The sequence below is a fragment of the Equus caballus genome, chromosome 2 (genome assembly GCF_041296265.1).
Source record: "Equus caballus isolate H_3958 breed thoroughbred chromosome 2, TB-T2T, whole genome shotgun sequence".
Taxonomy (NCBI): domain Eukaryota; kingdom Metazoa; phylum Chordata; class Mammalia; order Perissodactyla; family Equidae; genus Equus; species Equus caballus.
In genome coordinates this window covers 57673056-57689547 of record NC_091685.1, presented here as the reverse complement: position 1 = coordinate 57689547, position 16492 = coordinate 57673056, and the positions used below count along the sequence as shown (strand labels likewise).

The following is a 16492-nucleotide window of genomic DNA, read 5'->3' as shown; positions in this document are numbered from 1 at the left end:
TGGGTGTGGAGCACCCGGCAGCACCCTCATATTTCTGAAATGTCCTCATTTCAGTAATACAGTACTGGGGTGGTAGGTGAGTCAGGCAAAACTCTGGCAGGGGACCACTGCTGCCCGCCTCACTCACCCATTCCCCAAGGGCAGACACGCCTAGCACTGGCAAGCATCCTGGTGTTTTCAAATCCACCACCAATGAAACCAGCAGGGTCTCTGGCGGGGTGCGGTGGCGGGGGATGGCCAAACCAGCAGGGCTGGGAGGTGTGGCTCTTGGTGGGTGCTGGTCTCTCAGGGTGAGGGCTCTGCTGTGTTGTCCCTCCCAGGCAACCCAGCAGAGGCCTGCAACCCTGTCCAAGGTTATTTCTGGTGATGATCTTTCTCAAATAGGTGCACACAGCCTCAGGCAAATGCAGGAGGTACTCCAGCTGTTGTCCCCTCTCTAGCCCACCCAGCCCCTCTGGGTAAGTCTAGTGGGTAAGCTTCCACGCGAAGTAGAGTGAGAGGCACAGAGTGCCAGCCCAGCTGGGGCCGGCAGAGCCTAAGACTGTCACAGAGACAGGCCTGGGCACAACGGCTCTGGGGCCTGCCTCCTGTTTCTCTGTTGCCCATCCTCCAGGCTCCCAGTGAGAAACTCATTCCTCTAGAGTACCAGGGATGGTCCCAGTGGAACAGGCATCTTTACCAAAGGGTCCAGGAGGAGGAGGACCCTGACTAAAGAAGCCGGCCTCTTCAGTAGGGTGGGTGGGGCTTTGAGAGGGGGAAAATTCTGTAAATAAAGACTCTCCACCCAGTGGTGGAGAGAAGCTCACCCCCAGGGGCCGGGGCAAGGAAGGGGAGGAAAGAGGGGCGTCTACTCTATTTTGTCCATGTATAGATATTTATAGAGCGCATATGTCAGAAACTTGACACAGTGAATACCGTTCGCCTCCAGCCCACCCCTCCCCTTCTAGGTGCTTATCCATGTCCTCCCCCATCTAACCCCTGCTGTGCAAACATGTCCAGTGCAGCGCCCACCTCCAACTTTGGTGCAGAGCCCGTCCGACAGGGGCAAACGACAGAGGCCTGGGAAGGGAGCTGCCCTCGCCCACAGCCCAAGACAGGTCCCAGCCTCTGGCCGCACCCAGCAAGGAAGAAGGGGCCCACCACCCACCATTGCCATCCCATGCCCACTTGTTACTGTCATGGCCCTGGCACGGAGGTACCCGCGGAGCTGAGGGCGGGCTGAGAGCACTGCAGGCACTCAGGCCTGGGAGTGGAGCGGGGGCGCTGCAGAGAAGCGCTGGCGGGCATGCTTCTCGCAGTACAGCTCGTCCCCCACCCAGAAGTGCCCGCGCATCTTGAGGTTCAGCCCGCAGTCTGCACAGGTGTAGCAGCCCGGGTGGCGATACCGTCCCTCCTGGATGCGCACGGCCTGGTTCCTGCAAGGACAGAGAGGGGAGAGCCATTAGCCTGGGCAGGGGAAGGGGAGTCCCAGACGGCAGGGGGGCGGGGGGGGCGGGGGGGGGGCCAGGCCGCCATTCCCATTCCCGGCAGCCTAGTTCCTAGCCCAGAGTCAGGACCTGGGAAGAGTCCAAAATCTGACACTTGACCCCCAAGCCTGCCCTCAGGAATCTCACTTCAACAACCCCCCCAGTCCCCACCCTCAGGACCCCTAATCAAAAAAAAAGTCATTCCTCCCACACACGAAAGCAGCTAAATTCCATCCTGAATCTTCTGGATTGTTAAAGGAGCAGTGCTTCTCAAAGTGTGGTCCCATCACCTGGAGACAAGCTAGAAACCACAGTTCTGGGGCCAGGGCCTCCGGGAGCGGAGACTGGGGCTGCAGACCAGCACTCCCTCCAGCCAGCCCTCAGGGCTCTGCACCCTTTGAGGATCGCCATACGGACACTGTCCTGTGTCTGCCCCGCAGGGGTGGACAGTACTCCATTCTGCAGAGAAACACTGAAGCCCAGAGGCTAAGGGGTTTGCCTAAAGTGACTTATCTGACCCTCAACTCTGAGCATGTAAGAAATTTATCGGGGGAGGGCTTTCAGCAATTTCCCAGAGAATGTGGCTGCCTTATAATGCCACCCACTGAGAAAAATAAGCCTACCTCTGGAAAATTCATGCTGTTCCGAAAGGGATGAGGAAGGGGGTAAGAGCAAGATTTCCAGGAGGACGCACCTCATCTAGAGGTAGATCTCCAGAGGCTGTGAGCTTATGGGAGAGACGTCAAAAGCAGGAGCATCCCATCAACCCATCACAGTCCCACTGTGGCAATGCTCCCCTCAGGGTCCCTGACTGCTTGTTGGCTGCAGGCCCCTGGTGGGCCCCGCCCCTCCTGAGAGCATCCTGCCCCCACCCACGAGCATGTGCCCTGCCTCCCTGGCCCCACACTCACGCAATGCTGGTACCGCACTTCTCACACGTGTGGAGCTTGGGCGGGGTGGCCAGGGCCCTGGAGGTGGGCAGGGAGGACTGGGGGCTCAGCGAGCTGGGCAGGAAGGCAGGCGGGCCACCTGGGAGGGGTGGGGGCGACAGACACATCAGCGCACATCCACAGCAGCAGCATCCAGGCTGGATTTACTTATGTATACTCTGCTTCAGCACAGCTCCAGGGAGAGTCGTAAAAGGCACACTTACAAGCGGACCTCTAAAGGAACACGGGGCATGAGCGCAGGTAACGAGGAAGGAAGTGGTCGCGCCAGGTCCTGGGCTGAGGCTGGTCAAGTGCCCCTGGAGGCCGAGTTGGCTCAAGCTAAGGCAACTGAGGAGAGTCTGTGCTCAGGGTCTGACACGTCAGGCCAAGCAGTGTGTCCTCTCTAGTGACCCAGTCATGACGACATTAATGGATGGTAATAATAGATAACAGCACCAAAATACCTTGGTACAGTGTTCAAAGGTCGCATGTGCATTGCTGCTGCCTCTGTGCCTGGGAACAATGCTAAGATGAAGCACAGATGTTATCGGGCAGGTCTGGTCCCTGTTGCAGCCGAGGACACCAAGACTCCAGTGGTGAAGGCACCATCCGTCTGCGCTCTCCTCACCCCACCGCATCTCCCTGTGCCCTCTCCCAGGGCCTGCTGAGGCCTCAGGGTCATGATGGATGAGATTTGCTCCGAACCTTCTCACCCTGTCCCGCTTCCCTGTGTGAACACTCACAGGAGCTAACATCAGAGTTGGAGCCAGCCCCCAGGTGCTCGTGCTGTCTGCCCCCTTCTCTCCGCCTGAGGGCACTGCCCAGCCAGGCCTCCTCACCACCCCCTGGACTAGGGCAGTGCCCCGTGCACACACACACACTCCTGAGCACTGTCTGCTTCCTTGGTTGCTGGGCAGGCCATGTGGCCCAATAAACAGAGCTCCTCCAAGGCGGGCGTGGGTCCTGGTGGCCCTCGACCTCCACACGGCACGTCTCTGGCCCGTTGATGGGCGATGGGCACAGTGAGCGTCTGTAGAATGGACTCCTACACAGCGCGCGAGCTCGTGCCTCTGCGGGACTCACCTCCACTCTCAGTGGAGCTGGTGAGGGTGCTCCTCAGCCCGGTACGCGAGGCTCACAGCCAAGACTCAACCTCCACAGCCACACTCCATGCTGCCAGACCCAGCTATTCTCCTGCTCCCACTTCCAGAAGGCCTCCAGCCGCCAGCCTCCACATTCCATCTCAAGGCTGTGTGTTAAAGTCTTGATCTTTTTTCAAGGGCCAAGTCAAATCCCTCTTCCTCCATGAAGCCCTCACTGGAGACCCAGCCCCACGGCCCCACTGCCTGCCTTTATGGTTCCCTTGACATTTTCCTGATCCCATACCCTGGGAGCCCCTTGCAGAACACACGCTCCTCTCGTGCAGGGCCTGGGGCTTCTGCAAGCCAGTGCCTACTCCCGTGATGAGCACTTAAGAAATACCAGTTCAACAACATGTCCAGTCAGGGTCCTGGGGGGGCCCGGGGAACTTCCTTCTCCTACCTGAGCCCCCCGGGGTCCTCACCTCTCTCCTCGGCCTCCAGGGCTTCCTGCAAGAGCCGAAAAGAGCTAGACTGCCGGGGAGCCACCCGCCCCTCGCGATTTTCCTGCAGCATCTTGAAGACTTCTGAATCCTCTCTCAGGAGGTGGCTTCCCCCTTCTGAGTCCACACTGCAGGGATGGGAGGTAACAGGAGTGAGTCCCGTTCCCAAGCTTGGGGGCAGAGAAAGAGTGTCCCAGGGGGAAAGGATTCTAGAGGCCAGAGGAAAGCCGACTGGGCTTAGGCGGGGACGCCCCCCCTTCCTCTCCAGGAAGCCAGTCTGTCTCCTGGCCCTCCCAGACCCTCCAAGACCCCAGCCCACCCTCCAGCGCCCACTGTACCTGAGCCTGGGGCCGGAGGAACAGGGACGCGGGGAAGGCGGCAGCACCAGCACGGCCGAGTCGCCAGCGAGGCTGAGGCTGGCCTGTGGGAAGGAGAGGCACCAGGGGAGGAGTCAGCAGCCAGAGCCTTGGGCCAGCACACCCATCTGGCCGCCAAGCCCAGCTGTTCCCCAGGCCCAACACCAGAGGGCTCCTGGCCCTCGCTGACCAGCAGGCCCCTAGGAGGGGCAATCACCTTGACCCTGCCCTCAAAGCCAGGGCACCAGGGACTGTCCTGCTCAGTCCCAGAAGGGGAGGGAGGCCAGCACCCAGTGAAGGAGGTGTGAGGGCTCCACAAGGGGATTGGGCAAGAAGCAGAACGAAGACCAGCAGGTGACAGCTGAGCACGGAAACCATGCACATTCCTCTGTTATCTCATGCTACATGTTTGCAAAGATGTGGCACGTTGGAGCCTGGCTCTGATCCACAGAACAAACTGAGAGGAAGTAAGCTGACCCTCTGCAGTGAGGAAAAGGAAACCTAAAGGGGCAAAGTGAAGGGGCAAGACCCTCCTTGGAGTCAGGGCCGGGGCAGCACAAAGGACCTCTCCCCCACACATGCTGGGCCCTCTCTTAAGAGGGCAGGGTCCTCTCCTGGCCACCCCAGGAGGTCTTGTCCTGTCCCACGGAGCCCTGGGGAGCCAGGCCCACTCATGGCCCGCACCCCGGCCGCAGAGCCCCTCTCCGGGGTGTGCCGCCCACCTTGGGCTCTCACACTTGCTCTTCACACAGAAATCTTGCCTTCAGTTCACTGTTGCTTTGCTCTCTGGCCTGCACCTCTGCAGCCTCCCCTACTCTACTCCCTCTCCGTGGCCACCCCCAGGAAAGGAGAGCCTCAGAGACCACCAGGCAGGCTGGTGCACCGGCTGAGAGCAGTTTCCTAGAAAACTAAATTCCCTTAAAATTCTAAGCCAGGGACAAATTATGAAGTCAAATGAGAAAACTGCACAAATTCTGAGTCTAAAAGCAGAAACTTCAGAGTCTTGAGAAGACAGCCCCAGACGCTCGCCGGTGGCCCACTCCACCAGCCTGCGTTCCTCTGCTCCTGGGGTTCTTTGGGAAAATGTTCTACAGCTAAGGAGGCTGAGGGTCAGAGAGGCAAAGCGGCTGGTCCAAGGCGCTGGGAAGTCGGAGGCAGGGCTGGGAGTCCACACCCAGGCTCCTGGGTGCCCGCCTGGTGCCGTGCGGTCACCTGACAGCCGGCCAGAGAGTTTCCTCAGGAATGACAGCCACACCAGTTACTCAAGAACAATGTCCCATCTCACTGTCCTGGACAGCAGGCATGTGCCCTGCACAGGGGTTTTGGCCCGCGGGGAGGGAGGGCTGAAACCCAGCCCAGACTTCCTTTGCCAGCCAAGTTCCCGAGCCAGCCAGAGGGAGGGGTGCTGTTTTCACTTCACAGCTGCTCACCAAGGCAGGTGGCAACCCGGAGAGGGCAGCTTCTGGTTTCCAGAAGGGCTCCATAAAGGCTGGTGGTGTCCTGTGCTTGGGCTCAGTGAAGCCTCAGCCCGCACAGGAGCCAGAGAAAGGCCGCAGCCACAGCAGACAGGGGCGGGGGCACCGCATCTACAGTCACCTCCGCCCCCTTCCTCCTGCCAGACCACCACGCCCTGGTAGATAGGAGCCCACTCCCTCCCTAGGAGCTGCACGGATTTCTCCTCCCCACTCCCAGTCAGTGGGGACACCTGCAGTCTCAGAGGGACCTTTCATCTCCAAGTCCAGAAACGCTGCTCACCTACCCATCAAGAGCTCATCTGTGGCCAAGACCTCTCAAAATGTGTCTTGGGGAATACAGGGATGTTAATAAGTGAGAAGCAGGGGAAGGGAGACGCCCGGAGAGATTCTGCGGTTAAACAAGTTTAAGAAGTTAATAAAATTCAATATATTTCTTTCTCATGGGACTTCTTAGAGCCTTTAAGGGGCTAAAGTATAGAGCGACTCCCAAGAGGGAGCTGGTGGCCCCTGCGACCCCCACACTGACTGACTGCTGCTTCATTAGTAGAACAGAACGCGAGCTTCGTCGGGTTAGGAGTTCCTCTGGTTTTCCACCAACACATCCCCAGAGTCTAGCAGGGTCCTGACACAAAGCAGCTGCTCCATAAATATCTGTTGAAGGAATGACCAGGGGCCGCAGGGTCAGAGAAGGGAACTCAGTGCATCGAGTCTGACTCTGAGGCCGAAAGGTCAGAGGCTTGTCCAAGGTCACTCAGTTCAGGGGGGACCAACACAGGTCTCCTCACCACCAGCCCAGGGCTCTTTACACTGCACGGGTGGTCCTCCAATCTTTGCGTGTATCAGATCCCTGAGGGCGCCCCTACCCCAGCCCATCACCCTGGTGTCTGACCCAGGAGGGCCAGGCCAGGCCCCGAGAATTTGCATTTCGAACCAGTTTCCAGGTGCTGCTGCTGTTTTGAGGGCCACTCCCTGTACCACCCGCGTCTCCCCTCTGCCCGGGGGGAGGACATCACGAGGAAGCAGGCCAGGATGGACGGGCCCTCTCTGGCCATGCCCTAGGCCAAGCTTATGCCTGGCTGGTCTCAGCCAAAAGTCTCCCGGAGAAGGCCCCCCAGGCCCGAACATGCCAGGCCTTGCCTGTACCACTGTTTTCCATCTCATCATTCTCTAACCTAAACCCACTCGGTTCCACCTCCAATTCCACCAGTGAAATTCCTGACACAGCCTTCTCAGGCCACCCCAGCCCACTCATCGCTCCCCTCCCGGAACGCCTCCTGCCTTCATAATTAAGACCACACTGTTTAGAGCTTAATTGCTCCCAAATTGTTTTGCATGTTTGTCTTATCTCCACAACTACATTTTAAATTCTTTAAAGGCGAGGATCTCATCAAATATATCTCTAGGAGCACATTACCTGGAGGCCACTGGGCGAGCCTAGAGAGGGTCAGCAGGGAGCCCCTGCTGTGCAGCCCACAGAGAACCCCACTCCTTCCTTCTCCAGAGCCCCCAGTTTCTAGTACCCTCCCCCAGCTGTCTCCAAAAGCTCTGCTTTCTGGAATGCAGACTCAACCAGAGGTAGGATTCCAGCAGCTGGGCCTCATCCTCTTCACCCCAAAGGCTGGACATGCTTCCCCACCCCTGTCCCCAGCAGCTGTGGCCCAGGACTGTTGGCTGCCTCACTCCCTCACCTCCCCACCACTGCCCTTAGAGAGGAGAAATGCCACCAAGGGGGCTGCCGCTAGTGGACAGTGGGCCCGTGGGGGTGTTGGTCCGGGGGAGAAAGGCAGGAGGGGAGGCAGACAGAGAGTAAGCCAAGTACAACTTGAGGCAGAACCACAGTCCTGCTGGTGGTTCTCTGCGCTGAGTCAGAGGAGGAAGAAGGGGGCTGGGGGAGGGGACCTGGGGGCGGGCATGGGGCTTGGAATGAGGAGGAATGTGTTCGAGAGATGCCGCGAGAGCCAAAGGGAATCATCCCAACAACAGCAGCAAAGCTATTTCAGCCCCGGCCCAAGAGAAACACTAGAGAACGGAGGAGGCCAGCAGGAAGGGGCGGCAGCGACGGGGCGGAGTGCAGGATTGGGGAGGCCACGGGGCACCGCTGGGCAGGGCCGGGCACAGCAGGTATGACCCACCACCAGAAGCCATGGTCTCCCAGCTCAGGAGAGGATGGAACCTGCTGCTAGTAGATGGAGTCGCTGGATGCCCAGGTGGGCCCAGCCATCTGCAACCCCACGGCACCACGGGCAACCAGAGGGATGGGAGGCTCTCTCCTTCCCCCAGGTGCCCTTACCTGGCGACTTCCTGGGCGGCCCCCACAGGACAAGCGGTCAGCAGCAGCGAGTCCCGGAGAGTGTGCTAGGCTCTGGAAACTGAAATGGGGGAAATGGACAGTGTGAGTGCCAGGGCCCCACCCAGGCTGCCCCAGGGAAACAGGATGCCCCCAGGATCCCCCAAACCCAGCTACTGAGATGCTGAGTGGCCTGGCATGGACCTGGTGGCCAGGGGGCCCACGCTGCGCTCACCTGCGGCTCACCACTGCCTCTCCAGCGAGGGTGTAGGGGCTGGGGTGGGGTGGTGTGGAGAAGGGGCTGTCTGGCCGGGGGCTGAGGGAGGCAGGGCTGGAGCAGGAGGACCGCAGGGAGGACTGGCTGTCCGTGTGGGTCCTCACGGAGTCCTGTGGAAAGCGGGGCCAGAAAAGCAGGAAGGGGGATGCTCATCCCCCAGCAGCCCTGCCCCTCAGGACCCCCTCACTGCAGGGCGCTGGGCCTCCCAACAGAAGGCACCTTCTCACCTGGAAGCGTGTCGCCAGCACTTCCATGGGGCTTTCCCCGTTGGTCTGCCCGGGAGAGGCAGCCCGAGACCTGAGTAGAGGACAGAGGGAAGGTAGTGTCACAGGGGTCCTGGAGCTCCTGCAGAGCTGGGAGGGGCTGCATATTTCAGCTGTTCCCACAGTGGGTTCTCAAGACTATTAAAATGTCCAGAACACCTAGACATTGGGTTGTCAAGTTTTAACCTTGCCAAATCCAAAAGAGACAACTAGCATCAATGGCCACCATCATCTCACAAAAGAAAGGACAGTTCAGCTCCAAAAAGTAGAAAGGACATAATTTCAGAGAAAAGTTTAATAAATTCAATTTTATTAAAAACTCCTTACATTATCCTCTTCCCACCTGCTCTTTTCTTTCCTTTTTCCTTTTTTTTGGCATTTCATCCAGACTTTGTCACTGGCCAGCATCAGTTTGTAGATCACTTTGCGGGGAGATGGCTGCCTTCATATAAATAACCCTTTATCTTTCACCCACGGAGAAAGTGAAGTGCAGAGAGAGGAAGCGAGGCGCCCAAGTCCTACAGCCCAGCTACGGCTGGGCCAGCTGCCCACAAGTGGCCCTGATGGCTGGAGCGCCCTTGAGAGGCTCACTCCCGTCCTTTCTGCAGGGGAGGAAGCTTCTGCTCCATAAAACAAAGGGTGGGGCCAGCCCCTCTTCCCACCAGACAGGAGTGGCAGGGCCTAGAGAGCCAGAGCAACAAGCAGGCCTAGCTCCCCCACTGATGCAGCCAGTGAGAGGGGCTCTGCCACCCTGGCTCCCCGTGGACCCCCTCCAAAGCCCTTCCCAGTGGAGGCTGGCTAGAACCTTGAGCAGGAGGCTACTGTAGGGCTGGCTGGCTGCTGGCTGAGGGTGAGGAGAGAGACCACCATGTCCCATCCCAACTACACCATTCCTGGTGTCTGGCAGTTCTAGAGTGGTCAGCAAGAACCTCAGTCACCAGCCACCACGCAGGCCTCAGCCTCCCTGGGGAGGTCTGTGGGGTCAGAGCCAGGGGGCCTGGGCTTTGGCTCCAGCCAGAGCACTGCTTCCTGCCACAGGGCTTCTGATGCCTGAGAGGCCGGGGGGTGGCGGTGGGGTGGGGTGGGAGGTGTGGCTAGGAGGGGTTAGAAGGGGTCTGGGCAAAAGAAAGAAGCGACAGACAGCCTTGACCTGCCCAACATGAAGCTGGAGGCCTCGGGGTGCTCAGCCAGGCCCACCTCCCTCATGGGGCTGGGTCCCTCCAAGGGGGACCTGAGAGGAAGTGGTGGTGTCAGCCGCTCCCTGCTGCCCCTCCCCCACCCCACTCTGCAGCCTCTTGCAGATTTTGGTCCCCTTCCCAGACGCAGTGAGGTACTCTCCACCCTCCTCCTCTGGGTCCCATTCCTGCAAACACTTGTGAGCTAGGGTGGCACGAAGAGTCCCTAAAGGGGTGGGGTCTTGAGAGCACCATGGGAGCCAGCCTCTGCAGCCCTGAGGGGCAGCAGGCGTGAGGGGAGGGCACAGAGCCAGGGGCCAGAGGGAGCCTGGCGGTGCAGGCAGTGGTGCAGAGGCAGGAGTACCTGAGTCAGATTCAAGGCCCGCCCAGAGGGCTCTCCTGGCTGGGGGATCTCCCAGCATTCCTGCCCCATGACTCACGGCAATGCCTCACCCCAGGGAGCCAGCTGCTCCCCCCAGCCCCCAGGCCTCCAGGCTGAAAACCCCACAAGCCTGGGACTCCAGAGGTAATGGGGACGGAGGAAGGGCTCTGTGGGGAGTGAGCCCCCAAACTCCTCACCCTACTCTGGGATCTGAACAAAAGGGGGCAGAGGCCATGGAAACCCAGTCTAAGGCACACCTTTCCCCTCCTCAACCCACTTCATGCCCACGCCCTGAACCCCACACACTCAGGAACCAGTCAAACCCGGGCATCCAGGTGGCTGAGGCCAGCCTGCCCTGCCTGTGGCTGCACGCCCAGCTGGGCACAGGGACACCCCTCGCCCACCCTGCTACTGCAGCACTGCTACTACAGGCCCAGAGCTGAGACCTTCTCGCAGACAAGATGAGCTGAAAGGGCCGGGGAAGGCCGTGCTGGCACTGAGGGGGGGCGGGGGGAGGGTGGCCACCGCGAGGTGGGCTGGAAGAGGGGTGAAGAATGCTGGCGGGCACAGCAGAGGTAGAGGGCCTACCGGTCCAGCTGTAGGCGCAGGGGCGAGGGGCTCTGGCGGATCTTGCTCTGGGCCTCTGCATGAAGCATGCCCTCGGCACTCTCCCCGTTGATGGCCACGATGATGTCGCCAGGACGGAGGTCAGCAGCCTCGGCCTTGCCCCGCTCGGTTACCTGCAGGGGATGAGGAACGGGTAGCCTGAAGTACCCCTACTCAGATCAGACAGTGGTGACACTCAGGGAGGGATGGAGAAGACCAGATTCCCAAGAAACGCAGAAGCTGGTTTGAACCAGGCTGGCCTGAGTCCCCTTGAACCCCTCCCTCCCTGCCCATCCGTGTCTGCCCAGCTAATCAGCTAATCCCCTCTACAGGTGGAGTGGCAGCACCCCTACCCCCAGCACTGGCATTCTAATAGGGGCCTCCCAAAGAACGTGCAGTGGCAGAGTTTCGGGAACTGTGCTTAGAAATACTTTTGGACAGAGAGCCCTGCCCGTGCAAACCGCACCACACAGGTGGCTGCCTGCACACAGGGCCTCTGCATGAACACTCCCCAGCCGGGGCCCGGCTCAAGGGAAAACTGCCGAGAACTCAGGGGCTCCTGATCTAGTAACCACCCAAAATGGCTGCCAGCAGGCATGGGGTTGGGGACCTCGGAGAAAAGAGCAGGCCCTCCACTCGGCTCAGCTCCCTTTCCCCCTAGAAGCCTGTTCCTGAAGTGGCCCCCTCGCTGGCTAACACTCCCAGAAGCAAGACTGGCTCTAGACCAAAAGTGAAAGTTGTCTGTGGGGACCAGGTAGACAGGGCAGACTCTAACTTTGGGGGCACCTCCTTGTCTCCTGGAACTAGCCCTTACCTTAGTCACCATGATGGGTGTGTGGAAATCCCTGCCCCCGGTGATGCGGAAGCCCCAGGGCCCCGGCCCCACCACATCCACTGTCAGCGCCATACCTGAAGAAGAAAGGATGGAGGGGTGGAGCCTGTCCCCAGTCCCCAAGGGGCGCGGTAGGGTGGCAGGAGAGACGCAAAGGGGAGGAGAGGGGATGACAGGTCCCTAGAGCCACCAGTCAGGGGCTGGGGTGGGTGGGGAGGGTATAGGAAGTGACTACCTCCCTCAACCCCAGTCTCACTTCCCCCACCCTGGGAAGCCAGGACTCTGAGTTCCCTCTTCTCGTCTTTAACGAGTGGCTCCCTAGAGGCAGACTGTCCGGGTGCCAGACAGGGGCTTGCTGGAGAATGGGTGAGCAGGGGCTGGCAGGTGGGAGGAGGTGTCAGCATTTCCTCTCTCCCCCTCCTCCACCATCAGGGCTAAGTCTCACTAGTGCTTGCTTCCTGTCCCCAAAACCGACAGCACAAGGTACTTCCTCCCTGCTCTGGGGGAGGGCAGAGCTCTGGGAACAGGAGTGACAGCAAGGAAGGGGGTGGCACCACCACAGACTGCTCAAGTAGTTGGCTGGGTGGGGACTGGCTGAGGTGACGTGAGTGTCTTCAGAGGGGCCTCCTGGCTGCCTGCCTGGCCCCTGGCAATGTGGTCCAGATAGGCAAGACTGGGCTTCCAACCCCCCACCCCCACCCCAGGGGCCTGCTGCCCTCTGACCAGCCCTGCAAGAAGGACGGGCTCATCTGCCAAACTGGTACACCCACCCCCTGGCGCTGGCCAGCAGAGGAGCTAACAGATGCTGCCTGCTAGCTGGGGCCACAGGCCTCCCATCGCCAGCCCCTTCCACTGGCAAGGGAGTGTCCTTGCAGACCCTGCCCTTGTAGGATTTCCTGAGCCTCTGGTTCTGGAGTCAGGAGCCAACCGACGCAGGAAGCCGCAGTGACAGGCTGGGCCAGCACCCTCCCTGGGGCTGCGCCTGGGGAGGCCCAGAGACTGCAGCACTGCCCGAACCTTTCAGGGACACTGGCACCCCTTCTGAGTCTAGGAGCCTGGGGAGGGGTCGCCCAGGCAAGCCGGCTGCCTGCCCTCTTCCTGGCCTTTGGCTGCCCCTTTCGCCCAGGCCCAGGCTGGTGCTCCCCAGGCTCCCAGGTACACGCTGGCGCCTCGCAGACGGCTTAGATTCTCAGACCTTTGAGCCGGTCAGTGGACTCCGCGCCGGGGGCCGCCGACAGGTGCCCAGCCCGTCGTCCCGGCTCTCCCAGTTCTGGGGCCTTCTACGCTCCGAGGCCAAAGTACCCGCGGGCCAGGGCCTGGAGGAGGAGCGCCGGGAACCGGGAAAGCCCAGCCCGCGGGGGGCGCCAGCCGCGAGGGAGGCAGCAGAGAGAGGGGCTGCGGACGGAGGCAAGGTCCGGGCGCGGAGAGGGGCGCCGAGGGAGCCCCGGGCCAGGCAGGGCGCCCTCACCTGGCTCCGGCTCACCTGTCGGGCTGAGCGGCCGGGCCCGGGAGGGAAGGGAAGGAAAGAAGGAGGGCGAGGAGACGCCGCCGCTCCCGCTGCCGCTGCCGCCGCCGCCGCCGCCTGCCCGACTCTGGGGAGAGCCCGCCCGGGGCTCCGGGACCTGCCTCCGCCCATGTGATCCCAGGGCCGCCCCTGCCACCGCCCCTGGCGGGGAAGCCGCCTCCTCCGCGCAGCCCAGCCCAGGCGCTGCCACCTGGGCCGCGCCCGCTGGGGGGCGGGGGTCACTCTCCCTAGAGCCCTCGAGAGGCTGTGGCCATCCTCCCCGAGGTGCCGCGTCCTCCCGACTGCCCCCTGAGTGCATGGGAGGCCTTCTGGGGACCGTCCCGCGCCCCACTTGGCAGACAGCTGAGGCTGCCGTCTTAAAGCTCTCCCGGGCCGGCCGCGCCCACCCCCTTCAAAGGGGCCCTCGGGCACCCCACCCCGAGGGCCGGGACGGGGAGCGCCGGCTTGGGCGGTCTGCAGGCCGCCTGGCTCCCCCGCCCGCTCCAGGCTCCCACGCTGGCGCAGATGCAGCCCCGACACCCACAAAGCCCAACCCGGGGGCGCCCCTCGCCTCTCTGAAGGGCACGCCCGCTCTCTGGGCTCTCTGGTCGGCGGCCGCAGACGGCGGCGGTCCTTTCGGCCACGTGGAGCTGCCCTGCTTGAGATGCCCCCCAAATCGGCTCCACTCAGGGCGACCTGCCAGGCCCAGGAGGAGAGAAGAGACTCGCGACTGGAGGTCAGGAGCACCCTCCTGGGCCACACCATCCCTCACTCTTCTGAGCTGATGCTTTTTCCATTCCTTGCTGCCCTCCCCATCTCCCTCTGCTGCCCTGCCTGGGGCCGGCCAGCCCAACACCACCGCTGGTCCTCTCCCCCCATGCCCTCAGCTCTCTGCCAACCACCTGGAACCCAGGCTCCAGGGATCAGGAGACGACAGCCAAAGAGAGGCCCCAGATCAGAACCATCTGGCAAATGATTCCCCCAGAGCCATACCTGGCAACCCTCTCCCTGGGGAACTCAGGGCCCACTGGAGCCTGCTCTTGCATCTCCCATTGGTCTCCACTCTGTGCTCTCTGTTGGACTGGCCTGTTTTCAGGGGGGGCCCACCTGTGGGCACAGCTGTAACTTGCCTGCCTCAGGTGTGAGTCATTCACCCCAATTCCCTCTGCAAGGAGTGCTGTCACCACCCCTCATCTACCTGTGCCCGTGCATCCTCCCTGCACTCACAGACCAGCCTGGCTCCAGCCCTGCTGCCTCCCTGCCCCCAGCCTTCCCAGCCTCTGTCCTCAGTGTGTAAACCACTCTCTCAGTAACGAGTCCCGGGCCTCCGGGTGTGGCCGCTCTGATGCACCCGTTGTCTCCCCAACAAGACTGGAAGCCCCTGAGGGGGCAGGAGACTGCAGGTAGGGCAAACACAGCTTTGAGGCCACACAGACCTAGCCCAGATGCCAGATCTGCCTCTCACTAGCTGTGTGACCTTGGGCAATTTCCTCAGCTCCTCTGGGCCTCAGTTTCCCTGGTGTAAAATGGGAATAGTGCATAGCTTACCCTCCTGTTGTGCAGATTGCCCTCCCATACAAAGCTGCCTGCACACAGGTTCCTCCGAGGGCAGGGTGGCTTTTGTTTGGTTCACTGCTCCATTCCCGGCACCTACCAAAGCACCCGGCCCACAGTGGCATTCAATCAGTATTTATTGAATGAATACTGTGTGAATGATTGAGCGGATTCGTTTCCCTTCCTTCACCCCCCACCCCCGCAATTTGTGGCAGGGACTCTCTTTTACACCTCTTCGAGCTCCTGACTTGGCGTTGGACAGGCTTTAGAAACATCCACAGGTCAATTTGTAGGATTTCTGCTCCGTGGGTTGTGTATTCACAAAAGTCACAACCAAGACGAAGTTGGCCAACCCCCAGGCATGACCCCGTGGAACAGAAGGAAGTGCTGTCCACTCTCAGCAACTCGGTGGCCCCGGGCAATCACTCTCCTGACCTCTGTGATGGGATGAGCATCCCCAGTGGCCTAAGGTCCTTTCTGGCTCTGACCCTCAGGGTCCCCCTAGCCCCTCACCTCCCCCTCATGCCAGGTCCAGGTACAGAAGTGGTCAGCGTGCCACCAAGGCTGTCATGGGAGGCGGCCCAGGTCCAGGCAGAGAAGTGGTCAGCGTCCCAGCAGGGCTGTCATGGGAGGCGGCCCAGGGGCATAGGGTTGGCTTGCAGAGGTTTCAGGGCCCGTCAGAGAGGGTCTGGATTTGCTTTCTGCCCCAGGGAAAGGAAGTCTCAAGCCTGATGCCTTTTCCCAGGGCATCAGGGAATGGGAAAGAGCTGGGATGGGGGATCAGGAACAGGCCAGTGGGTCCTGAAGAATGGTCGTTTCCACAGGACGGGCTGCATCTGCCAACTAAGAAGCAGACCGTGGTGAGGACCAGAGTGGATGGAATGGATGAAGGAGTTCACGCAGGTCTTGCTCTTCCAGCTGCTGTTTAACCACCCCTTGAGCCCAGGCCGCACCCAGGCTCAAGGAACCTGCCAGGGCCAGGCCACGGCCCTGTCATTCACAGGCCCTCCCACCTGTCCTGACAGAACCAGGCACCACCACCTCTACCCACCCACCTAGGGTGGGGGTGCCTTAAGTGACAGGCCTAGAAGACAGGATTGCCAGGAAGAATGTAAAAGTGGCCCAGCCGGGCCACGCCAAGGAAGTCCTTAACCGCTTGCGTGCCCTCCTTCCCCAGGGCCTCTGCACAAGGAACACCTGGGCATTTGGTAGACTTTGTACAGAGGTGGCAACAATCATTGGGCCTGACGTTAGCATTTTATAATGATGTGACCCAGCCAACTGAATTTCTCAGCCTCAGTCTCTCCTCCTATGGAATGGAATCATAACCTGCCTGTTGGAACCCTTCTATCAGATAACACCTTATGCCCTACTCAACTGCCAGCAGCTGCCAAGGAATGGAGCTTTCATTCCTTGGCAGAGCAGCCAGGCCCAGACTGTGCCACCGCTGTTGCCCCACAGGAACCACCAAGCCCCAGGACTCTGAAACCTTGGGCAGGAAGAGCCGCCTTGGCTAGCTGTGCCCCACCACTGCCAGCTTCCCGCACTGACTGCTCAAAACCCAAGCCGGGAGAAGAAAGTAAACAAATACCCAGGAGCTTCAGGTGGAAGTGGAGCACAGAGAAGGAAAACATTAGGAGCCAAAGAGCTAGAAATGTCATCTAGTTCAGCAACCCCACAGCGGCTCCACATTCAAAACAGCCTGCAAACAAGGCCACTTCCGCTCCAGCTCTGGTTTCTCCCGAGGCGGGCCTGGCCCTGGTCCCCAGGACATTGCTTCTCTCCACACTGCTTGTCAGACGGC

General features: G+C 60.7%; 1 protein-coding gene and 1 long non-coding RNA gene across 5 annotated transcripts; both read right to left on the bottom strand.

Annotated features, from left to right (window-relative positions):
- Positions 1–855: 855 nt before the first annotated feature.
- PDLIM2 (PDZ and LIM domain 2) lies at positions 856–13342 on the bottom strand. Of its 4 annotated transcripts, none has more exons than XM_005607669.4 (10): positions 13114–13342; positions 11613–11707; positions 10781–10932; positions 8600–8669; positions 8331–8482; positions 8099–8177; positions 4316–4398; positions 3960–4105; positions 2378–2495; positions 856–1415 (listed from the first exon to the last, which is right to left on the bottom strand). In XM_005607669.4, the coding sequence occupies exons 2-10, from the start codon at positions 11703–11705 to the stop codon at positions 1238–1240; spliced, it is 1071 nt and encodes a 356-aa protein (XP_005607726.2). In that variant the 5' UTR covers positions 11706–11707; positions 13114–13342; the 3' UTR covers positions 856–1237. The 4 variants fall into 4 exon arrangements, with proteins under 4 accessions (XP_005607726.2, XP_005607727.2, XP_070117359.1 ...); XM_005607670.4 differs by having other exon boundaries at positions 13099–13280; XM_070261258.1 differs by having other exon boundaries at positions 12826–13224.
- A 364-nt stretch (positions 13343–13706) lies between these two features.
- LOC138923258 (uncharacterized) lies at positions 13707–15337 on the bottom strand. The gene is made up of 3 exons (XR_011436646.1): positions 15202–15337; positions 14683–14784; positions 13707–13830 (listed from the first exon to the last, which is right to left on the bottom strand). It is a non-coding gene; the product is annotated as an uncharacterized lncRNA (long non-coding RNA).
- Between the last annotated feature and the right edge of the window lie 1155 nt (positions 15338–16492).

Excerpts from the sequence above, each read along its gene's own strand:
- PDLIM2 (XM_070261257.1), bottom strand. The coding sequence starts at position 12,034 with ATGCTGACACCTCCTCCCACCTGCCAGCCCCTGCTCACCCATTCTCCA. Across the intron at positions 10,933-11,612 it reads CACCCATCATGGTGACTAAG|GTAACCGAGCGGGGCAAGGC; the intron begins GTAAGGGCTAGT and ends CATCCCCTGCAG. Across the intron at positions 8,670-10,780 it reads CTGCGCCTACAGCTGGACCG|GTCTCGGGCTGCCTCTCCCG; the intron begins GTAGGCCCTCTA and ends TCCTCTACTCAG.